Source organism: Microcebus murinus, chromosome 10 (genome assembly GCF_040939455.1).
Source record: "Microcebus murinus isolate Inina chromosome 10, M.murinus_Inina_mat1.0, whole genome shotgun sequence".
NCBI classification, from domain to species: domain Eukaryota; kingdom Metazoa; phylum Chordata; class Mammalia; order Primates; family Cheirogaleidae; genus Microcebus; species Microcebus murinus.
This window is the reverse complement of record NC_134113.1, coordinates 18899612-18925603: the sequence shown is the minus strand read 5'-3', so window position 1 is coordinate 18925603 and position 25992 is coordinate 18899612. Positions and strand designations below refer to the sequence as shown.

Here is a 25992-nt window from a genome sequence, read left to right as displayed (position 1 = left end):
ATACAAAGAACTTGTACCTATACTGCAGAAATTATTTCATGCAGAGAAGAAAGGAATCCTCCCTAACTCATTCTACAAAGCCAATATCACCTTGATACCAAAGCCAGGAAAGGACATAAAAAGAAAAAACCCATAGACCAATATCCCTTATGAATATAGATGCAAAAATTCCCAATAAAACCCTAGTAAATCAAATTCAGCTGTACATAAAAAAAAATAATAATAATAATCCACCATAGGTGGGCTTTATCCCAGAGACACAAGGATGGTTAAATGTATGCAAATCTGTAAATGTGATTCACCACATAAATAGAAGCAAAAACAAAGACCATATGATCCTCTCAATAGATGCATAAAAAGCATTTGACAAAATTCATCACTCTTTTATGATAAGAACTCTTAACAAAATAGGCACAGATAGAACATACCTCAATATTATAAAAGCTATATACAGAAAATGCACAGCCAATATCATACTGAACTGGGAAAAAATGAGAGCATTCTTCCTTAGAACTGGAACCAGACAAGGTTGTCCACTGTCATCACTGCTATTCACTGTAGTGCTAGAAGTACTGGCCAGAGCAATCAGGCAAGAGAAGGAAGTCAAGGGTATGCAAATGGGGAAAGAAGAGGTCAAACTATTGCTCTTTGCTGAATTACATGGTCTTATATCTAGAAAACCCCAAACCTCTTCTGCCAAGAGACTCCTGGAATTGATACATAAATTCAGCAAAGTCTCAGGTTATAAAAATCAATCTACACAAATCAGTAGCATTCCTATATGCCAACAACAGTGAAGCTGAGAATCAAAGACTCAATACCTTTCACGATGGCAAGAAAGAAAATAAAATACCTAGGAATATATTTAACCAAGGAGGTGAAAGACCTCTACAGGGAGAACTAGTAAACACTGAAGAAGGAAATTATAGAGGATGTAAACAAATGGAAAAACGTATCATGCTTATAGATTGGCAGAATCAATTATTAAAATGTCTATACTACTCAAAGTGATTCACAGAATCAGTGTAATCCCCATCAAGATACCAATGTCATTTTTCACAGATCTAGAAAAAATAATTCTGTACTTTTCATGGAACCAGAAAAGACTCAGTATAGCCAGAATAACCTTAATCAAAAAGAACAAATTGGGAGGCATTAATTTACCAGACTTCAAGATATATTACAAGGCTATATTAAGCAAAACAGCATGTGATTGGTGCAAGAACAAAGACATAGATCAATGGATGTCAGAACACAGAACCCAGGTATAAAACTATCCTCATATTGCCGTCTGGTCCTTGACAAAGCAGACAAAAACATACACTGGGGAAAATCCCTATCCAATAAATGGTGCTGGGAAAATTGGATAGCCACATGTAGAAGACTGAAACAAGATCCACCCCCTCACCACTCACAAAAATTAATTCATGATGGCTAACAGACTTAAACCAAAGGCATGAAACTATCAATATAATAATTCTAGAAGAAAATGTTGGGAAAACTCTTCTAGATATCAGCCTAGGCAATGAACTTATGAAGAAGACCCTAAAAGCAATCACAGAACTAACAAAAATAAATAAATGGGACATGATCAAATTAAAACACTTCTGCACAGCCAAGGAAATAATCAATAGAGTAAATAGCCTACAGAATGGGGGAAAATATTTGCATGCTATAAATCCAATAAAGGGCTTATAACCAGAATCTACAAAGAACTCAAGCAAATCAGCAAGAAAAAAATCAACCCCATTAAAAAGTGGGCAAAAGACATGAACAGAAACTTTTCAAATGAAGATAGTCTTCAAATGAAGACTAATGGCCAAGAAACATGATAAAATGCTCAATGTCTCTAATTATCTGGAAAATGTAAATCAAAACCACAATGAGACATCACCTAACTCCAGTGAGAATGGCTTTTATCAAAAAGTCCCAAAACAACAGATGCTGGAGTGGACACAGAGGCATAGGAATACTTATACACTGTTGGTGGGACTGCAAATTAGTACAACCTCTATGGAGAGTAGTATGGAGATACCTCAAAGAACTAAAAGTAGTCCTACCATTTGATCCAGCAATCCCACTACTGGGAATTTACCAAGAAGAAAAAAAAGACATCTTATAAAGAAGACACTAGCACTTGAATGTTTATAGTAGCACAGTTCATACCTGCAAAGATGTGGAAACAACCCAAGTGCCCATCAGTACATGAGTGGATTAATAAAATATGGTATATGTATACCATGGAGTTCTATTCAGCCATAAAAAAAATGGTGAACTAATACCTTTTGTAATAACCTAGAACTGTGGAACCATGGAACCATGGAACCGGAGACCATTCTTCTAAGTGAAGTATTGCAAGAATGGAAAAACAAACACCACATGTCCTTAGTACTCTATTGGACCTAATTGATCAACATTTATGTTGGAAATCAAGCAGGTGGAAGGGGAAAGGAGAGGATGGGTAAATTCACACCTAACAGGTACAATTCACACTCTATGAGTGATGGGCACAGTTACAACTTTGACTCAAACTATATACAAAAGCAAATTATATAACCAAAACATTTTTACCCCTATAATATTCTGAAATGAAAAATATTCTAACCATTGAACTTCTCCTTTTTTAAGAGTTAGTTTCTTGACCAATTGTTCTTAAAACTATAACCATATTAGTTAATAAAATAGAGAATTTTAAAAAATGTTTTCTGGCTCCTGATACTCATCTACCAATAGCCCATCAAATCTATAATTGAGTTCCTTGTGTGTTAAGAACTTTCTTAGGGGCTCTCTAGAAGTAGCAGACATGGACTCATAGATCTATTATCCCATGTCTCTCATCATTTCCCTGCTGTTCTTGATTGCCATTTCTGTCTTCTGGAGTTTAAACATAAGTTTATATGTGTAAATCATCTCTTTTGGTTGCTGGATAAAAGTAGAGTAGCACCAAAGCTATTGAGGAGTACAATTAAAGAAGGCCCCCAAATATGAGAGCATCAGGGAAAAGTTCTGATCTTAGTTTGGCCCTTGAGGATGGAAAAGGTGATTTTTGATTTAGCCCCTAAAGGACTTTTGCTAACCTCAGCTACTCCTTTAAAAGTAGACCTGTCTTTCTTAGATCAAATGAATCGGTAACTGGGCTTTAAGTAAGTATTAAGGTGAGCTTACAAACTGATTATTCCATAGTGGTTATTCCAAACCTCATAAAAGAGGATTCTGCTGCATCTAAAACTATTAATCTTCTCATTGCTACCAAAGTCTTCTACTTTATCTCGAGTCTATCAACTTTGCCCTTGGATTAAAAATCAACTCCATGTTATATAGTAAACATTGTAAAAAACCCTATTCCCTTCACATTGCCAAGCACAGAGCATAGACCTCATCTTCTCCCATGAATGCTAATGTTCTTGAGAAATTGCAAAATTTATCATATAAGAAAACATTGTTTTCCTCTAGTGGGAGGGAGGTTGTCAGGGGGTGGAGAAGAGAGAAGGGGAATTGATCTTTGGGGGCTCATTTCTTTGCCTTCTTTTCCACCCTTACATCCTAATAGTATACACATTAGGAACTGTATGAAGTTTTGTTTGTTTTCAAGAGATGTTTGAGAGAAGATCAAATACTTGTGAAAAGCACTGCATCGGCAGCCCTAGAAACTGAAGTGTCCCGGAAGCTGTGTGAGCCTGGAAATATCCCACATTTCTATTTATTTTGGCAATTTTACTTAAAAATAGCAAGAACTGGAGTTCATGCTACAATTAAATTTTCCCCAGGCACCATGAAATGAAAACACATATTATATTTGATTTTAACTAGTTGAGAAAAATGGTGGTTTTCTGAAAGTTCTTTGTGTGACCCTGAAATGAAAGTTAACTGTTCTTCACGTGGGAGAACTGAGCAACCATTTAAGTGGGAATTATTTATAGAACCAGGGGTTTTCTGAGTTGGAAGAAGTCTTAGGTCATTGAGTTCTCTTCTTGTCCTATCATATGCTTGAAACTCTACTACCACATTACAGAAAAGTTTTGGCAAGTTTGAGCTTGAAGTTTTTGGTGATATGACACTGACTTCCACTTCAGGATATCTACTTATTTTTTCATATGGCTCTAATTTTCAGAAGTAGTGAAATAATATTAACTAAAAATTAGTAGAGCTTACCATGTGTCAGATTCCATTTTAAGCACTATAATATGTATATTTGTGTATATATCAATAATCCTTCACAATAATTCTCTGAGCTAGATTCAAGTATTATCCCCATTTGACAGATAAGGAAACTTAGGCATAAGTAAGTGACATGATTTGCCCAAGGCCACACACCTAGTAAGTGAGAGAATCAGAATTTGAACCCAGGCAACTTGACTTTACATTCGGTACTCCTGATGACTATATTTTAACTTCCAATGCTTATAACTCTGCTTCGTGCCTAGTGTGGAAGTTTGAACATTGTAGATGCTCAATAACAAATATTTTTCACCATTTTTATTTCAGGATCATGATTCTATACAAATTCTAATTAGTTTTACACATAATCATCAATTTGCCCTAATAAACAGTTGAAGTTGAAACATTAGAATTTTAAATGATGATTAATAGTCTGCCTTTTTAAAGAAAACATTAAGGGAAGTAACAGGTATACAACATTGACTATAAAGTACTTAGCTGCTGCCTATAGCAGTAGTTCCTTGAACAATTTCAATTGAGGCTACAGAAGAAAATTCTAAATGTGCAAGACCTGTGCAAGCATTGCTCCTTTGCTTTTCCTTTTTCATTCTGTATTTGCCACACTAACCTATGTAGGGTACTGGGAATCATTTAGTTTCATAAGTACAACTTATTTTTATGGTCTGTATTTCTACCACTATTCATTGTCCTATGCACTAATTTGTCCATCTATTCCTCAATCGATTGATCCATCTGTCCAACTTTCCATCCATCCATCCATCCATCCATCCATCCAGTGAGTATTATATGCCATGTGTCACTAGGTGCTTGAATATTGATACAAGAAAGGAAGAGACAGAGAGACAATAATAGACTTTTCCTGTTTTCTTGACTCATATTATTAGGTAATCACATGTAGACATTTAAGATAATTGCTTTAGAGTTGACAAAACTCTTTCCAAAAAGAAGTATATTTTAATGCATAGTCTGAGAGTTAAGCATTCTTTAACTAGAAAGGTTGGTTTCTTGTTTTTCCTCCTTCCCTCCTCTCTTCCCTTCCTTCCTTCTCTCCCTTCTTCCATCTTCTCTTTCCTTTCCCCTTTCCCTTTTCCCCTTTCCCCTTTCCTTTTTCCCCTTTTCCTTTCCTTTCCTTTTGTTTTCTTTTCTTTTATTTTCTTTCTCTCTTTCTTTGTCTTTAGTTCTTTTTTAGAGACAGGGTCTCACATGTTGCCTAGGCTGGACTGCAGTGGCATGGTCATAGCTCACTGCAACCTTGAACCATTGGGCTCAAGTAATTCTCCTGCCTCACCCTCGCAAGTAGCTAGGACAGGCATGTGACCAGCTGATTTTTGTTTTTCTTGTGGAGACAGGTTCTTACTATGTTGACCATGCTAGTCTCAAACTTCTGACCCTCAAGCAATCCTCCTGCTTCCGCCTCCCAAAGTGCTTAGTTCCTCTTGAAAGAAGTTTATTATTGGATATAATTATAGTTTACCCAAATCTTTCCATAGGATATGAATTCTTAATTATTATTCAAACTGTGGTCCCATGAAGAGTCCTCTGTGTTTGCAGGATTCTCTAGGGTGATAGTTGCAGTAGATACTCATCTGTGCCTGAGGCTGGTCCCAAAGCATGGACTTCTTAGTAGGAGAACTTAGCATTGCCTGAATAAGGTGCTGGCCACATGGGCTCAGGCACCAGCCTGACTTTTGTCTTCTCTGATAAGCCAAGATCTACTTTGTAATCACAGCAACATTGGCTTAGTTCGCACCTGGGGCTTAGGCATGCTTCGGATTTGACCTTTTCCTCCTGGATTGAGCCTTGGGAATCTCCATCACATTCAAGTGATCCTGGGTTTTCAGTAAACATGGAGGAAGGGTAATCCTGGAGTAGAAAGTATGGCAGGGGCACAAAGGACCAGAAAAAAAGGAGGTTCCTGTATACTATGGCATCCTCAAAGCAGGCTACTTGGGTGAAATACTTCACCTTTTAATTTAATCATCTTCTTACTCCCAAGTGTCATCATTTGCTTGGCTGAGCACTTCTCTCTTGCATTCTCTCTCAGCTTTTATAATTCACAATTTGGAGGACCCTGAGACTTTTTGCTTTATTATCTATGAACACCCTAATTCTACTGATTAAACCAAGGGAACAGAATGAGAAGATCTCTAAGACCTGAATTCTGTGATTCTACTTAGCTTTTCTTCACCCTTGGGGAAATCCAGCACTCTTGTTCTCATTCACTCCCTTCAGGTGGAAAAAAATTAGTGGGAGACTTCACATGATCACTTCTGCCCCCTCTTTTCCTTTTGGAATTCTTTCTTAGTTGACTCACAATGATTGTGTGCTGTTTTCTGCTGGCCAGAAGGAAAGCAGCTTAGAACTCAATCATGTCTTTATCCATTTCTGGATCTCTTATCTTTAAAATGAAGGGATTGAACCAGGTGATTTCTGAGGCCTCTTTCAGTTCTAACATAACATGGTCCTAGGGTTTTCATGGAGCAGAAATTCATGGGATTTTAGATGTAAAAATCTAGATTTATGTGTGAGGGGTGGGGTAGGGAAGAGTTTTCTAGGAGATCTAATCAAAAGGCAGTAGTCAGATATCAGAAGTCTTTTATTAAGGGCTGAATTTTGTCCCCCTCCCCCAAAATTCAAATGTTGAAGTTTTAACCCCCAGTACCTCAAAATATGATTGTGTTTGGAGATAGCGTCTTTATAGAGGTAATTAAGTTAAAATGAGGTGAATAGGGTGGGCCCTACTCCAATCTGACCGGTGTCCTTATATAATACAAAGAAGATATTTGAACACAGATATGTATGGAGGGAAGACACCTAAAGACACAAGGAGAAGAGAAAGGAGCCCATTTATAAGCCAAGGAGAGAGGCCTGGGATAGGCCTCCCTCTCTAAGACCCTAAGAAAGGCTGATACCTTGACTTTGGGCTTTCAACCTCCAGAAAGGTGAGAAAATAAATTTCTGTGGTTTACACCTTCCAGTCTGTGGTACTTTGTTGTGGCAGCCTAAGCAAACTAATATCTCTTTTATATCTGCTTCCAAAGTGCAAAAAAAAAAAAAAAAAAAAAAAAAAAACAGTTCAGCAATTTCCTTTTAAAGTTACCTCATATGCCTCACAGGCCTTTTAGGCAAATACCTGATGCCCTTTGGCATGAACCCTGAACTTGACTAAGAAATGCAGCCTCCAGTGATAGCAGGAAATGAAATCTGGGAATTTGTATGACACAATTAAGTCTTGCTGAGAATTTTGGGCTAATATTTAACTCTGAATATATATTGACATAGGGAATTCTTCTATAACAGATTAATGCAAAATTTTAAAATGCATATAAAAGTCTTTATTTTTCTCTAAATGTCTAAATTATTTTACTCTTTTTAATTGGTTTTTGGGGGATGAGGAATGGTATGTCTTATTTATTGCTTCTTTAATTTTTTTTTTTTTTTTTGATTCTTGCCAATGTCTTTCTTTGGGCTTTCTTGGGCATTACATTTTTCTTTTACATTTTCTCCACATTTCTTAGCCACATTCCCATAACAGGTTACTTTTGTTTCCATCACATCTTAGTCTAGCTCCAGCAGGCCTCTATCACATTTCCTGCTTTTCCTTTGTGCTCTCTGTTCCTCTCTCATCATCCTTCCTTCTGTCTGCTTAGTTCTCCTCTCCTCCAGTTTTCTTTTTTGCATCTGTGTTCAGCATTTCTAGTTCCAGTCTCCCTCCTCTGCTCTTTCTTCTTTGCTCTGATCTGCTGATTTGCTTCTGTCCCTTCTTCTGCTCCCCTCCTGGGCATTTCTTTGGCCCAACTATCCTTCTCCTCTTAGACTTCATGTTCTTGTTGGTAGATGGGGGATGGTACTGTAAGCATCACAAAAACAATCATATTGAGAACAGGCAGCTCCTATGGTGTCCCTGAAGACATGAGTCCCTGAAGACAGAGCCTTTGGGTGAGCCCAGAATGCCTGGGCTCCATATGATGCAGGAGACAGAATTGGTGCTAGAGAGGGCTCTATATCTTAGTCACAAGAGCCATCATTGCAGAACCTTGGTACTCCTGACACCTGCCCCTACCCCAACAAAAAACTGAGAGGCACTGAGACTCCTGAAAAAAGAAAGAATGAACCTGCCTTCACCTCCCTCAAGCATATGTTCCTACCAAGTTTCTTCTGTGGTCTTTGCTCCCTGATTCACCATTGGCTACTGTGTTCTGTGTGCACTGGGTCCGGCCGAGTCCCTTTCCTTTCCTAGGGGTGGCACCCTGGGTCACATCTCTGCTAAGCCTTCACAGTCCTCCTCCAGCCTCAGTTGCAGTTTAGGACCAGGAACCAGCAAAGGTGTCATTCTGAACCTCTTGGTCTGTCATCTAGTACCCTCTGCACAATGTTAGCTCTAAAGATTAAATCCACACATTGGCATTTATTTTTCAACAGAGTCCCCAAGAAGACTTAAATGAGAGCTTTTTGTTTCTTTATTCATCTTTCTCGCTTTCTTTTCCCTCCTTCACTATTTCCTTAGTTCTCTTTCTTTCTACTTAATGACTAAAATTTTAGTTAATCCTTTATATTCATTTGTTCATTCATTCACTCATTCAACAAAAATCTATGAAGTGACTAAATGTGCACCAGATGTTTTATATACTTCTGATGGCACAGATGGTACCTCTAAGGTTTGTTTATGGTCTAACTATTAGAAAAAGATGCCTGCAAATTTTGATCACTAGAAATTTCTAGGTGTTCTTGCGGCCAAACAGAAATTTCTATTTTTCATTTTTTTCTTTAATTATGCTTGCACTGAATGTGAATTTTGAATAGTTTCCATTAGAATCATTTTTTTCTTTGCACAATTGCAGAATCCCAGAACTTGAAAGGTTACATGCTTTGTTATTAATTATAATTTTGACAGACATTATCATTGGTCCAACAGTTACTTTGTGCAGGCATGTGAAAAGCATCTTAAAGTATGTGCATTAGTGTTCTTAATTTTGGCTATAGCCTAATGTGGTAGATATTGCCATTACCCCAAGTTTACTGATGAAACTGAGGCTTGGGTAGGTTATACTATTTGGCCAAGAGCTTTCAGCTGATGAGTGCAGAAACTAGGACTTCAGTTTTGTCTGATACCAAAGCCCATGTTTATTTAGTCACTGTTTTCCACAGTCTTCCAATCCTGAGATAATCCAGAGTAGTGGAAGGGGAAATTTGCAATGTAGAGTGACCAAAGAGATGGGCATCGAATCCATCCCTTTGGTGGGAATGGAGCTTTTCTGCCTTGTAAGCCAGGAGGTTATGGGGTAGGATTTCTGTTTGGCCCACCCACATGTATAAGACAGAGATCACCTGAGGATGGCCAGATCCCTCTCAGGTGAGCTTACCTTCTGAGTCTTGGGCATATCGGTGTGGCGCTGGGCACGGACAGAACGGGCTGACTTGGCAGGCTTGAGGGGTGCACAATACATCTCCAGCCTCCTCAGATCACAGCTCCGGAAGCAGCACTCGTCCACGATGCCCGTCTGAGGTGCCCTCCGACTGCTGGAGCCATACCCTGTGGGCTTGTCTGTACAAAGCAAGCAGAATGGTCTCATGTTAGGGGAGGAATCTGCCATCTTCACGGACTTCCACCCAGCTCCCGATGCCTCTCCTTTCCCCACATTTAGTCAACCTACACATTCTCTAATGTCTCAACCTCTACTTGAAGATTCCCCAGTAATTCTTGATCCCATGGATCCTTCTGGATTCCAGTATGTCTCCTGAAGTCTGTGCCACGCTTGTTAGCACAAATTCACTCACCACACTATTTGTGTTAATTCTCCCTAAGTTTTAATCAACCTGTTGTCAAGGATCTTGTCTATGCCCAATTCTAGCCTTTCATTATATATTGGTCTACTTAGGAGGATGCTAGTAATATTAATTAAAAGAATATCATGTACTATTTCCTTAATCTCTTTAGCAAAGCTACATAGTTTTTATATGCAGGACAGTCCATATGTTTGCTTTTTTGCTTGACTGCAAAGTCTGGTTCAGCAACAAAGAGGTTTAAGTATGGAAAGGGCTCCTCATTGTACTGATGTGAAAACTAAGACTTGGGGTTGGGAATGACTTGCTCAAGGTAATTTTTGCAGCAAGGTGTGGAGTCAAGATTCAAATTCAGATCTCCTTGCTACAAAGCGCAAGTGCCTCACTGAGCACAGGATACCTGTTAAATGACCGCGGAACAAGTCACTTAAGCTCTCTGGGCCTCAGTTTGCCCATTTGTATGATGGAGTTAATAATATCTTCCTTGTAAGAATTGTTTGAGGATTAAATGAGATAATGTATGATTACTATTTGGCACAGCCCTAAATAAATATTGATTTGCTTCCTCTGAGTACCCTTTCCAGGGACTTATATGATCTATAGAGAAGTGGTGTCACTATTGACTGAATGTAGAAGCCTTGGAACTTGAAACTGATAACAATGCCAATGTGATAGGACTTCCTCTCCCATCAACACAAGAGACCAGAAAAATTAATTCTGTTTTTTATAGAATAACTACCAGACTGAGACAATGAACTAAATGTCTACTTTTCATGTGATTCTGATTACCCAGACGGAACACCATGAAGAACATTTCTTTTGATATTTACAAATCAATCAGACCTCTTTACCTTGGCAAGTGGGTTCTGTTTTAGTTTGATTTTGTTTTGTTTTGGGTTGGACACCTTTTGCCTGGCTCTAGAATGAAAAGAGAGGACAAAGCAAGCTTACGTGGAACTTAACATATACCTGAGTTATTTGTAAACTTTTTGTCACAGTAGACCTTTTGTTAAGCCAAATCTTACATATGCACCAGTGCATGAAACAGCCAAAGTGAATCTGCTCTGGCTCAGGCAAGGGCAGAAGGCCTGGATCTTGGCCTTCTCATATCTTCCCTTATCCCCTTTGGAAGGTGGGCGGCCTGGGTCTTCTCCACTGGCACCCAGGCTTTGTGGAGGAAAATTTGAAAACCACTGATCCAGAAGAATCCAATTAATCAATCTGACACATATTCAATCTTAATTCCTGACAGAAGAAAGCATTGCATTTTAAATAAAAAGTCGTATGTTTGCGTAATAATGACACCATATTTGAAGATGGGGTTTTGAAAGTCAAAATCCTCAAGTATTTTGAACTCCTTCACTAGGGGAGATCAGGCCCATGGTAATGGCCTGCTACCAAACTAGCTTGGCCGCCTCACCGCTGGAAGGGCCAACTGTTCATGGCATCCTCTAAGAGCCCAAATGTTTTCCTGATGCTTGGCACAGGAGCCTGGTGGCTGCCTCCTCCTGTAACGCAGGTTTATTGTCATTCTTAGGGCAGCTGGAGGTAGTAACTCCAACAGGGTTCATTTGTGGTCTCTCTGGGCGGGGTCTGCTTCTCTCTCTCTCTCAGAGCAAACCCTGTGGGCTCCTCATGGATGCGAGGCTTGGGAGGGACCGGCACTGGCGAGCCAAGACTCAGCTGGTCCCCTGAGCAATGTAAACAATGTTTTTTGTTTTTTTGTTTTTATAATCTTTCCTGGAACTATAAATTAGAGGAAAGACACAAATGGGCTTACATGGTTCTTTGTAATTCACAAAGGACTTCTACATACTTTTTGCTAAGTGACTAGCCAGTAAAGTGTAGCCGATACCCTTTGTTTTTGCTCTTCGGGTGGGAAGGAAGGAGAAGGTGACTTGGCCTGCTTTGTGATAATTGTCCCTGTAGTCCACCATAGGTAATGATTGTTTTCTGTTGAAACTATAAATTTCTTAATGGGATGTAATGGGATTCATGTGTTGATTATGAAATAGTAATTTGATGTCTGGGGGTAGGCTCGTAGGAGTTGTTCCAGAAACTTTCAGACTTAGCTAAGTCAGAAACAACTGATTTCAAAATTCATGCTTATTGATTGAAGACAGAAAGGGGTAGGCTTTGGGATTCCAGGACCTATTAAGTATTTCCATTTTAAGCACTTCTATCTTAATCCTGCTTCTGAGATCCCATAGGTGCCAGAGCTCTTTGCCTGCTACAGGAGGCAGACACCAGCTTTCACTCTGAGATGGCAAAGAACATTTCTACAAATTTCATATTCCCTTCTTTGTGACTGTCAACAGCCATGAAACTCACCACAGGTTTATTTCCTTTTTTAAAATAGAAAGTAATCATCATCACAGCAAAAAATAACAGCACACACCAGGCATCTGGTTTATCATCTCTCTTAAATAAGCTCAGAGTTGGACATGGCTCTGTCTATAAAACAGTTATGCTTTTTAGTCTACAGACTGACGGATTTAGGAACAGAGAATTTTAGGACATTTCTGTAATGTTCCATAAAGTTTATCTTATGTCTGTATCTGTTTCTTTGAAGGCATAGTATACAGACTTAGATTTTGCCTTAGACATAACTGCCAGTTATTTCTAGCTACCACAATTATGGAGAAATTTTTTTTGTGTCTAAAAATGAATTCATTATACTTAATTGGGAATATGTGAATATAACAAGTGTTTACCTCTTGCCCTTTAAAGTTTAATTCATCCTTTGAAGTATCCTGTAAAGCTTGAGTTCTGGTTCTACATCAAGATATTTAACAATCATCATTTCTCAGCAATTGAGAGACCACAGTTGAGGGCCAAAGGTTTGTCCTGTATCTTCCAATACTACATATTGTTTCTTTTTCCAGAACCACAGTAAAGGTATTTGCTTCTTTTAATAAGAGTCTAAAGCTAGCAGCCTGATACTATGTGATTGAATAGAAAGGCAATAAAATAATTTGCTCCAGTATTTGAGATTTTCTTATTTGAACAATAATAGGTATTTTTAATGACCTCTAAATTATACTTTGTATCATTTTGACTAATTTTTAAATGAGATGGGACAAATTGTTCCATCCTTGCCTTTAGAAACTCCTCATTAGGCACTGTGTAATTCTGCTCCAGTGGGCAGAATCAGAATTGGCAGGTGACTAGAAAACAAATATTGGCTTAATATAAGAAGATATTTTAAATATTTTGAACATACAAGTGTTAAAGACTTCCTTGAAAAGTAATGAACTTCTATTGCTGGAAGCAGTTAAGTGAAGACTATATGAACACCTGTCAGAGATCCTGGGAGCAGATTCCAGTATTACACACAGAGGATGACCACTATGGTCATTTCTATTCTAAAGATTCTATGACAAGTGAAGAGATGAAAGAGTAAATTCTGGGCCAAATATTCAATATGGTTGGGAGCTTACATTGTCTTCAAGAAGGAGGTTAAAATATTTTCTAACTTAAAAAGTAAAAGTTTTTTTACTTAGCATTTGAGTTCCCCTAGATGCTCAAAACATTTTTTATTGTCCTTACTCAATGCTACAAAAAAAGATGAGTGACTAGGATAGTGTCTTCTACAATGAGGTACCATCCGAGAGTTGTTGTATTGGCATTATGAAGTGTCTGTGTACTCACTCAACTGTTAGAGTGAAAAGGAATGTGTAACATTCCACAGAATTTTTCTTGCTGACAAAGTCTTGACCTTGAAAACTTATATATTTATATATTTATTTTGTCAGTAGTTTTGCTTCAGAGGTTTCATAGCATGTGGACCAAAGATTTCTTACCAGACAAGTTGTCCACCACCAAACCTAGACTTTGACTCCCCTATGAGTAGACATAATGTTTAGTCACAATGCACTGCTGTATCTTGAAAGTTGGCCAACAGAATTCCAATGGTTAAACAGCTGGCTTCTATAATAACAGCACTTCCCTTTAAATAATGCATGGTCAGTGGAGTAATTCAATAATCTTCAGGACAAACTTGCTAGTTACAAGGGTTTTGGGCAGAACTGTGGCATCATCAAAACCACACCAATTAGCTGAGTCTCACATTTTGTCATGGATGCAAGCAACTCGCTCCCCTACATCTCTGAAGGGAAATGTGTAATGCTGAGATTTAACTGGGGTCATCACTTCTAGAACAAAAAGCTCTGGCCATTCATCACTGGTAAAAATGGTACCACCTCTACTGGTGCTGTATAAGCTTATGTTTCTTATGGGCTTTTGGATATGCAGCTGTGATACTATACTTGACTACTCAACTTTAATTTCCTTTGAAACTTTCCTTCTTGCTTACTGAGAATAACATAGTTAAAAGCCCTACTTTAACATTTTAACTCTATCATTGAAACGAGGAGACACTGATTTGAAGAATCAGTGTTCAAATGATAAAGAATGCAATACATCTAGTTCTGAAGACATACATGTGTTACTTTTGGGGTTCCAAGGAATAAATCTATTCCCTAGAAATTTGCTAACAGTAAGAAGCTTTGAAATAAATATTTTTTTTCAAAAGCAGAAAAAAAAGGTAAGAAGACAATTCAAGTTGGATTTTCAGGGCTATTTCTAGAAAAATTTCAATTAGATTATTAGCAAATAAGAAACTAATCTGCACTTAACTTTGATTAACTAAAGATTGATTATACAACTAAATATCTTCATTTCTTAGTATTCTGCCAGTTATTTGAAGAAGCCAGAAAATTAGTTTTTATACCAATTATTTATTTCAGACCTTTAGACACATTGAAAATTTGGCATAACTTAGAATGGTTATTTTCTTAGGGCAATAATGCTCTGTGGGCCACCTTATCTAATATAAATTCCTTTAGCTGACATAATTTTATATGGGATACTAGTATGAAAATTGTGTAAGATGTGAATAATCTTAAAGTAGTCTTTAAGCATTTTGATTGCTATTTTCATTTGTAGAAAAGGGAAAATCATTTCCCAAACTTTCCTACACATTTGATGGCTTTACAAGGAAAACTGGACTCTTTTTTATAATTCTTAGTATAAAGAAAATTGTGGTACGACTGTTACCCAGACCCCAAATGTAATACATTGAATGGTTGATATTTCCTGAATTCATAGGATTTTCATTTAATTTAAATCCTTTTGAGAGTCAGTATTTTACCTTTTACAATTTTTCTATAGAAATCACACTTGAATTAATATAATTATTGAGTAGTCATGTGCTTAGTAAAAATATGGAAGAAAGCTTTTACTACTGTCAACTGGCCACATATTTATGCATTTGGAATATCATAAGTATGTACACACACATACTCAAACACATATTGGGGAATTAAGTGAGTTATTATTAGTATCAAAGCTGATGTCAAACATTTTGAAATTAGGATTGTTTTTGAAAGTTTTTCTAAAATATCTATCTATATATATATAGCCTGCCTTATACTTTGCTAGTGAACCCTGTACATTTCTGCTTTTCTATGGAAGAGTATTTCCACGTAAGATTGACCTTTCGCATTTGTAAAAGTGAACACTGAGAAAATGTTCTCTTTTCTATGAACTGCATGTCATAAGCTTTTCGTGAAAACCTATCAAATTTAGGTATTGATTTCACTTTTGGCCTGTGTTAATTTTTAATTGCCAGTGTTTTCTGGTCTCACTACCTCTCAATTGGACGTGGTCATCTTTTCTAGGAATCATGGCCCTGTATGACCTGTCCCCACCCTAACCACACAGCAACTCTTTCTCAGCTACTAAATTTCCATAACCTGAAAGACCAAAGTCTTCACATTACCCAATCCAGCCAATGTTTGTGTATCTCTGTGTCTAAAATGATTGAAGCAGAGGGTTCTATAGGGTTGCCCCTTTCTTGAGAACCTCCCTTCTTTTGGGAGCCTAACTCAAAAGCAGGTGTGAAAAGAGTGCTGTTCAGCCCACCTTGGTTTCCAAGGCCAGGGAGCTAAAGTGCAAGGCGTACAGGCAGTAACTAGAGATTCAAAGCAGAAATGTTACTGTTTTAGGACTCTTTGAAGAAATGGACCGACAGAGTGGGAAGCAACGTGATGTATTACTTTAGCTTGATACAATGCCCTGGAGGATGAGCATCTTGCCAGGACAGCACAATTTACTAGCTTAGGTCTGATTCCAGGGCTTGGAAGAGATAGATGTAGCCAAAAAATTATACTTTGGCTAAAGAAATGCTTTGCAGGACAGAAATGTTGTCCTAAGGGAATGGTTTGGTTTATCAACGTCTAAGGTGAAAGATAATCAAATGCCAAGAGGTCATTTTTATGATGTTTGAATTATTTCAGTAGGGCCTGCTATATAAGTTAGCTACAATTTCCTAGTTATATAGTTTTTATTATTTAGAACATATTGCAAAATTTGAGTTTGATCTGCCTGTGACATCTGTTATACTAATTACAGAGGCATTACGTGGAGTGATAAAAAAGCACAGATTTTGGAGTCGGACAGGTCTGGATTCTGCCACTTATTTACTGTTAACCTTTGATTTGGCAAATTACCAAATCTTCTAAGACTCAGACCCTTATATGTAAAATGGATGTAATAAGAGTACCTACCAAGACTGGTATGAAGATTAAGTGAGAATGTATATAAAGTATTTTGTACACTATCTGGTGTGTGGTAAACTATATAAATGTTGGATATTATCATTGTTGTTATGGAGTTGAGTTGGTTAATATAACTAGCTGGGCAGGTATCCTTTTCCTCCTTTACTCTTAAAAATGCATCCTTTAGAAAGTTTGGTTGAAACAGATGGTCTTTCTAGATAGAGGAGGACTGTTATTCATTAAAATAAATGAATAACTGTTCCCTTGAAGGGATATCCAAACTTTAATCTTGTATAGGCTATTGTAAAAACTATATGTTGTATAGTTTTAATCTAGAATAGACATTCTATTAAAGTGGATCCTCCAAGTCAAATAAGGCAAAGTCATATGAGCTTATCACAACACCTTGCTACCTGTGATTTATCTCAAATAATCCACGGTTAAAGTTATTGGCTTTTCAGTGTTAGTATCCACCCATCTTATTTCAAAACAATGCTGCCAGGCATGGGATGAGTGTGGTGAAATACATGATCAGAAGTGGTTTCCCAATCATTTTCAACTAGTGCGTGTATTTCTCTCCTCTCTCTCTGCTTCATGCCTCATCTCTTTTCACTTCTTTTCCTCTCCTCTCCTGCTATTGTCAGCCATTGATATTCTTTTTACTCACTGCTGAACTTTAGGACAAAAGCCCATGCCATTGTAGACTTTGTGGTAGGCAAGGAATTAGCTTACTTCTCTCCCTGTAATGACTGACAACTAGGGCTCCCTCTCCTGTCAGCCATGCTTTAGGAACAAGCAGTCACCAAGTATATGATGTCGCCAGGCCTACTTAATCACTACTCCATCTTGGACCCAAGCCTGAATGAAATGAAAACAGACACCAAGAGAAAGAATAAGAAGGGATGTTGAGGAATCACACACATGGGCCTTGGTTATCTCATTTTTTTTTTTTTTTTTTTTTTTTTTTTTTGAGAAAAGCTGTGACGAAAATTGAAAGCTGAGTCTGGCTCCAACCTGGAGATCGTAGCCATGCCACCAGTATTATCTCCCATACTACACTGTTATTGTTAGTTCACTCTTTCAGATGTGGGAAGAAAGGCCTCGTAGGCAAAACATAAGGCATTAGTGAATAGAGGGTAACGCCCCTCTTTCTGGTGCCACAGAAAGATGAGTCAGCCAAAGGGGTATTAAAACACATTCTCTTTATTTTTAGTTTCACTCTAAAGTCTATCATTTCTCTTTTCTTTGCAACTTGGCACCTGCTCTGCATTTTCAGAGGCCCTACACCCTGTCAGTCTCCTCATGCAGGCCTCTGTTTGTTTTGCCTGGGGCACATCTGGACATTGTCCCAGGGGTGGGAGCGACAGGGTCAGGATGGCAGGTGAAGGGGTGACAGCTGCCAGGGAAGGCTGGCGTGTCTGGAGGGAGAGTGTTGGGAGGTGGGGGCCCCGGGAAGAGAGGCATCGGGCATGCATCAGGAAGTACACTGCTGGAAGACAGCCTCCGCGGCTGCAGAGACAGCCCTTGGCACTATCGCAGCCAAGGAAGCAGCCAGAGTCAGCGACAGATTGAACACAGGGAGAGAGGGAAGCAGGGAGGGAGGACAGGAGGAGTTACATGATATAAATAACTGCATGGCATACACTTGAGTGCCAGTTGGGTTGTGTGTGATATCCCTTTCATGCTGGTGTGTCAACAGTGTTGTTCTTGGATCGAGAGGTCCTGGGGAGTGTTTCTATAGCACCTAGCACAGTGCCATATGCAGAGAGGGAATCAAAAGCAGGCAATATGGTATGTTGAAAACAACACTGGATTCTAGCCCCGGATCCTCTGTGGACTCACAAGTCACCTGAACTCCTTGAGATTCAGTTTTCTCATGGTTGTCTGTTTGGTTATCCAGACAACCAAAGTAGTGGATAATATCTAGCACTCCTTCTACAAATATGTCTCTAAATATTATCTGGATGGTCACACTACTCACTTTCTAATCAATAATGTATATGCATGGCATATCAGTGCTTCTCCTGATAACAGGGAAATATAGTAGCAAAGAGAAGTTTGATCAGAGAACTGGCAGTTTCTTCTTTGTCAGGTTTCATTCTTCATTAATTTCCTTGGTGTCTGTCAATGGTATATCAATCCTCTGTGTGATATTCTTTTCCTTTCAGGTGGGCAGATTCATAGCTTCCCTGGAAATGTACAACTACAACTACTGTTTATCTCATCTCTGATAATGTGAATGAGCTTCCAGACAGGCCACCATCTATGCCATTGGAACCCAACACCTGCCCAGAGGATAAAATCAGAATGTAAAGATTTTAAACATGGTTTTTCAAATGCCACTCCCTTTGTAAATAAAATAAACTACAGCTAAGGTTACTAAAATTTAAAAGTATGCACAAAGAGTGCTCAGGCAAGGTGCAGTAGTATTCATCGAAACACCAAGCAACTATGCAGACTGAGGCTGAATGGTCCATGTAGAGTGTATTTATATTATTTTGGGAAATTTCAGTTAAAATTTGGACTAATCAGACCATTCCATTATTTTTTTCCTTTCTGTGAAACTTTGCTGCTATAATTTTTATCCCCTTTTCTTTTAATATTTGATTGCTTAAACATGATCAAGAGACTTTAAGTTCTTTCCTCCAATTATTGTATTTTAGAATTTCATATATATTTGGATATTATAGAAAATTCAAGGTCAACTAAAGAGGTTTCCTAGTAATCTTCTGGCAATTATTGAGCCTTTAGATTCTAGCCATTGCACTCCTCACAGTGCCTTACCTCTTGAAAATTATTTTTTTGAACTGAAGAATTGAACTATGAATAAGGAGAAAGGGAGAGAGAGAGCTGTGGTTAAGTTACAGCTTGTCTCCAAGCTAAATCTTGTTCTCATCTTTATTTCATCTGGGACCAACATCATGCTTACATTCCCAAACCTCATTAAATGCTTTTGAGCAAATATAATGTCCATCAAGAAAAATCTCTGATTCTCTTATTTATTTTACTAAATTAATCAAAGGAAAACATTTTCAGTTTGTGATATTGGCCAGAAAAATCACACTCTTTTTCATTTTCATTTTTTTCTTACACACTGAGACACACTGCAAATGGCCACATCACTCTGCTTTGGGACCCACTCTGAGGCAATGGACTCTTGGCCCTCTGGCCACTCACTTCTGTGAATTTCCTTTCTGAGAACTAGATATTATTGCCCCAGAAGTCGTTTTCCAATTTATCACACAACCTATCCATGGTTGCAGAATTAGTTGGCCTCATTGAGAACAAGCAATGTGAGGTCTAATGTGACACACAGCTGGGGAGGCTCCTTTGGTGCAGGGACACTGGGCCAGGATGACTGCTTGTGGGCCATGTTATTTCCCCTGACACTTGCCTTCTGTCTGCTCTCTTTGGCTCAGATCTGGGTTTGAGAAAGCTGTGTGAAGCATTGCTTATGCTAACACTTAGGCATAATTAGCTCTCCCCAGCTGTAGCAGAAGTGAGGGCCTAAGTTCAGGGGCTAAATGCTTTTTTCTAGTACACAGTTTTTCATCAGGGCAGCCTCCATTCTCTCATCCCAGCCTTCTGGCCAAAACCTGCTTCATTGTAACCCGAAATGAAACTTTTCACCCTTGGGTGAAAGGAGACTATCAAATCTATTGATCTCTTGATGGGCATGGTTTCCCTAATCTTTACTATGTCAACTAGATGCATATTTGTATTAAAAAACTACATTTAAGAACATTGTGGTTGATGGAAGAAATGACTCTCAAGACCTTGCAGTAGCCTCCATGTAGTAGGGATGGGAGGAGAGAAGTGAAGTTTTTGATTGTGAGTAGTAGGAGTTCCGATAAGAGAATGTGAGAGAGCTGCACACATCTTCATTCAAGCCATTGAAGACGACTTAAAGAAGAGAATTTTAGGAAAAAAAGGGGCTGTTGGTTTAGGAACATTTTAATCTACTTCTAAAGACTTGCTAATTTGTTTTTCTTTCAAGCAACTTCTCCTTATCCTTCTCATCCTTCTTCACTCTGGTTCAAGAAGATACTCTGGTAAAGGTCACCGGTAAAGTCCTAGTCCCCTCATATCTTCTTGTTGAACTAGTGCTCTCATGGTCCACAGAGATCTGCCTTTGGCAGGCATTTCCCTAAGTTGGAATATGAAACATCATAAATTCTTTGCATTTTTCTGAACATCTGTGCCTTCTTTTGCCACATCTTTTTCCCTGGTACTCAACAGGCCATAAATCACCCTGTACTTCTCTTTCCAGGTTGTTGATGTCTTAATACTCACCTTTCAAACCAAATTCCTCTCTTGTCTCTGACTGTGGCTCTTGGCTTTCCACCTTTCTCATCTCCCCTATCAGGGTTAGCCAACTCTGGCATCACCACCAGGGTCTCTTTCTCTTATCTTTCTATCTGGCCTGAACTTTGCATTTCTGTAAATGTCAAGAGTTACTATGTAAACCATGCTACCTGGCTTGCAGCTTAGTTGAGCTTCCCAACATGATTTAAACACAGTATTGCAGACAGTACACCCATACAAGCAAAAACCCTTGAGAAGATGCAAACCTATAGGATACTGATTAGCTAGTGTGAGAGAAGGCACTATAATAAGACCCAAAGATATAATCAAATGAAGTTGGAAACTATTCCATAAACACAAGCTTCTCTTTGAAAGTTAGAGAAATTGAGGCCTTTGCAGTAACACACTACCAGTGGTTTCCCCTTATTGAGTGCTTTCTATTAAGCTAGAATAGTAAATATTACTTTTCATACGTTATCTCATTTACTTTCTCATAGCCTCTCCATGGAGCAGGCATTATTGCTATATCCATTTTACATATCAGGAAGCTGAGGCTTGGCAAGATTATACAACTTGACCTAAATCATATATATATATCTAGTAAGTTGCAGAGTCAGGTCACCTTAACTGGGGAAAACTTAAAAGTGGGACAATTCTTTGGTGATGAAAAACTGTGAAGTTTATATCATTACTGAGATTCTTGAGGGCACATGATGCTAATATCTCATGAAAAATATGGGTGAAGTCATCTAAGCCAGCCCACCAATCCCAGGGTGAGCACATGCAGGACACAGAGTTTTATCCTAGGTATTTTGGAGAATGCCAGAAGGAATGCCATGCATGGCTTTTGCCCTTGAGAAAGAAGTCTGTGCACTTCTGCAGTTTAATGCAGGATGTCCATGGCTGGATATTGGCTGCTCACATCTCACCTAGTACACTGTGACTGACAAGAGTCACAGAAATGTTTCAGTTGGGGTAGCCGCTCTGTTACATAGCCAGATCATCCTGTTTCCAATCCCCTTGAATTGCACAAAGTTATAACAACGTTAGCATACACTGAAATAGAGAAGTTTTACCCATAATCTTGATATCCCAACAAATTACATTATCTTCATTTTTTGAATTTTTTTCTAGTTCTCATCCAGATGCATACATTACTCCAACATGGCTATAGTCACAGCCTAAATTTAATGTAGTACTGTATTTTTTTCCATTTAACATTATATTGCAAGTATTTCCCTTATTGCTACATGGTCTTCATAATTATAATTTTAAAGCTGCAGAACATTTTATTGAGTAGATTTGACTTCTTTTGTTTCTTTAATCATTTTCCTATTACTAGACATGTGGGCTATTTACCGTTTTATCATTATTTAAACTATCCCAGCAATAAGTGTCCTTGTACACATAACATTCTACTCATAGATCATTTATAAGAATAAATTCCCAGGAATGGAATTACAGAGTCAAAGGGTATTATCAGACAATCCCATTTTGATGAAAGCCTACAATTTTGCGTAAAGACAAGAAGGAATGTAATCAACAAAGCAGTGAATTATATCCAGATTTTTCTCCCAGGATTAGAAAAGAGACAGCCAAGGTGGAGCACAAACAGGAATCTTACCTGCATCCTGTGAATTAGAATAAATGAACCAATTTCTGTTTTCAATTACTAGTGCAGTTTCCTTTGAAGGAAACATGGGGTGTAACCAAGACTTGAGCTTGGCATCCAAAGGTTTTCTAAGTAGAAGAAAAACCAAGGAAAATGAAATTGATGACAAGAGACTCTGGTTCTCAACTTTCAAAATCACCAAGTACCTATGAGGTTTCTTCTCTAAGGTAGGGATAGGGAAGATTCAAGGAACACAGCTGCCAAGACAATACCATACCCCAGGGTATGGAGTAGGAGAGTTTGTATTGTAAATAACAAAGGCTCTGCTCTCATGTTCCTTCTGAACCCAGGTTATCTCTGAAGAACCCGGTGTCTGCCCAATCTGGTGTCACTCAACCATCTTTTGGGGCATGATATTCCTGACAACATGCCTTCCATCCATCCCCAAATCTGGCTAAGCACATCTGTTCTACTTTTACTACATTATTCCTCTCCTGCTTATGATCACACATGTTTATTGAGCAACTACTATATTCAAGATGCTGTTCTCAGTACTGGGGATAAGAAGTCAACAAAATGGACACAAATGGGACAACAGGTCACCATCCCTTAAGAACCCTGATTACTGTGGCATCCTTAAAGGAAACTATAGGGCAAAGATGCTAGACTCAATAGTTCGATGACAATTGCTCAGAGAAATTTGTTGAAGTCTCAGTCTAGCAAGAGAAAGTTCCTTCAGCCCCTAGGTGAAAATTCTTGTCTGACTGCTTTATTCCCATTAACCTCTCTGAATGTGTACAATGATTATTTTGTGCATTGTAAGTTAGCGCTTAACTATATAGTAGCCCTTTATTTTCTGTTTTGTGAAGAGCACCACACTTTTCCAACTTAGTTTTAAGCATCTTGAAGGCAGAAGCTGCTTCTATGTCTAGGAGCACAGCACTGGGCAGTTAGGCACCTGACAAATGCTCACTGATTAGTGGATTGACAAGTTGGGTGCACAAACAATACCCAGAGAGAAGCAAAATGAAGAAATTTGTACATTGAAAAGAAGAAACCTACTGTCAGGACCAGCCTCTGTGTCTCCATTTCCTCTCTTGTTATTAATAAAAAAGAGTGATAATAATATTTATCTCCATAGGGTTGTTGTGAGTTAAGACACAGGAAGAACTTGGAACAGGTTGTGGCACAGAACAAACACTCCCAAAATGTCATCTAACATCACCCCTCAGCATCACCATTATGAACTGATTGTGAGGTTGTGTGGTGAAGTGGTTAGAACACAGGCTCTGGAGCCCCTTTGCCTGAGTATAGATGCTAGCTTCACTATTTCTAACCATGTGACTGTGGGTAAGCTACTTAACCTCTCAGGTCTCATCTGAAAAGGGGCACTATCCACCTCACAAGGTGCTTATGATGAATGCATGAGTAAACACTTACCAAATGTTAGTTAAAATTACTCAGCAAAGATCATCGGATGGCCATTATCTGCCTGGACTTGGTGCTCAGAATACAGAAAAGGATAAAGGAAATAGTCTCCCCTCAGGGAGGCTGCAGTTCATGGTGCATCTCAGCATTATTGATCCATTCAGCTAACTCCAGAGAGTGTCTGGCAGTTCACAAATCACTTTCACACACACTCCGTGCTTCAGCCATTTTAGCAACCTTATGAAGCAGATGGAATTATCCCCATTACAGGGATGAGAAAACTGACAGTGACTTATGAATCCAGAAGTTCCTTTGATTTCAAATGGCAAGACTTCTTCATCCATATGCCTGTCCCCAAGCCTCATGAAAGGATGCATTTTAGGTTTATGTCTGTGGGGGTTCCCGAAGCATCCAGTGCCCAACATGATCAAAACACCATGGGGTGGATGAATACACAGTGACACACAATCAGTGGTTTTCAAGCTTCAGCCTGCATCAACATTACCTGGAGGGCTTGTTAAAATGCAGATCGACGAGCCCCACCCTTAGAGTTGCTGTTTCAATAGGTCTGGGGTGGTGCCCAGGAATCTGCATTTTTAATGAATTCTGATGGTGGCAATGCCCCTGTGCGATATCAACTTCTAATACGTGCATATGTGATCAAGTCCTAGAGCACTAGAGAGAAGGGAAGAGCCAATAAAGACTGTAGTCCTGGGAAAGGCCTCTCATACCTTAAAAACTCCAGAAAGTCTTTATGTCTCTTGTGATAATTGCCTAATAAAGGTATCCATATGTTAGTCTGGTAGCAGAATCAGTTTTATTGCAAAACAGAAAGAAAAAAATCATAACCCTCCAAAGTAAGACACTAAACTGAAACAAAAAACACATGTTGACCTTTTTCCCTTCCCTGTATTTTTTATTTGCCAGTCTGTGTCATTCTCAATTCCAGCTACCACCTGAGGACAACAAGCCAGGTCTCAGGGAAGGAAATTAGAGCCTTAACAAATTCTCCAGCCAAATGGAAAGCTACAAATACAGGGACGTCCTCTGATATTGAAAGCTGCCCTTTTCTAAGTACCAAGTTCAATTTATTTTTAAGCTTTCAAAATACTCAGGTGGGTATTCAAGCCAATCTACTCAGTTGTAAAACTTAGGTCAGAAGACAGACTTTCCAGGGACCCAAATCTACCTTTTCTATGACTTCACTTTTATAACATCCTGGGGTAATGCAGGGGAAGCCAAAAAAGGTGAGGTGGGTTTTGGGCACACCTTCAGGATCACAAGGTCAAAATATCCTTTCATGGATCCTTCAAAACTCATGGTAAAGGAGAGCAAAAGGGAAACGCACCACCAGTGACTGACTGTAGAACCAAAGTGGTTATACAAACCAGACGACATTCAATTTACAAGAAGAAAAAGTACATTTTTATTTGTCGGTAAGGCTACATATAAACATCAAAATTTCTCAAGCAAGTGTCAGGATTGATCTCACTGAGAAAACAGGGTTAATTAATCTGACTCCTTATAGAAGTGACAGGAAGAGGGCAATGACACTCTATTTCTTTTATGAGCCCTTCTTATGAGAGTGTGTGTGAAGCTTTCATAGCTTTAAATCAAACAGAGCCCTGCAGGCAGAAAATCCATATTGGGGGAACTGGGAGGGAAGTCAAGGACCACTGCTGGCTTGGCAATTATGACCTTCTTCCAGGTCCTTGTTCCATTTCCCTTTAAAGAGGAAGTTGGATTTTTAATGATTCTCTTTCTAATTACTTCCTTCCCACTGCCTTGCTAGGTCATTTCAGCACATGCCTTCTTCACAAATGTATTTCTGGAAAAGATCAGAGGCAAAAATGACCTCATTCACTCATTGAGAAGTCAACTGAGTATCCCCAGGTTGGCTAGTACCTCTGTGTTGAGGGGCCTCCCAGCCTCCCTAGCTATTTCTCATGCAGTGGCCACCTCTGCATCCTCTGGGGAGGAGCCTGCCATAGGCACAGAAATACGTACTGGACTCCCTGGTGTACTTAGCGTTCCACCAAGGCTGAAGGAAGCATGGGAGGTGATAGAATGCTGGGCCTGGTCCCAAGGAGCCCACAGGCTAATCAAAAACACGGACCTAGAGTA

The 25992-nt window shown here is 38.8% G+C and overlaps 1 protein-coding gene across 3 annotated transcripts in view; it reads right to left on the bottom strand.

Annotated features, from left to right (window-relative positions):
• IGF1 (insulin like growth factor 1) overlaps window positions 1–25992 on the bottom strand; it is an 84229-nt gene that overhangs the window by 15185 nt on the left and 43052 nt on the right. For all 3 annotated transcript variants that reach the window (XM_012772679.3, XM_076007073.1, XM_012772680.3), the window contains exon 3: window positions 9543–9724. In XM_012772679.3, coding sequence (XP_012628133.1) covers window positions 9543–9724 — 182 coding nt within the window. The remainder of the gene's footprint in view (window positions 1–9542; window positions 9725–25992) is intronic.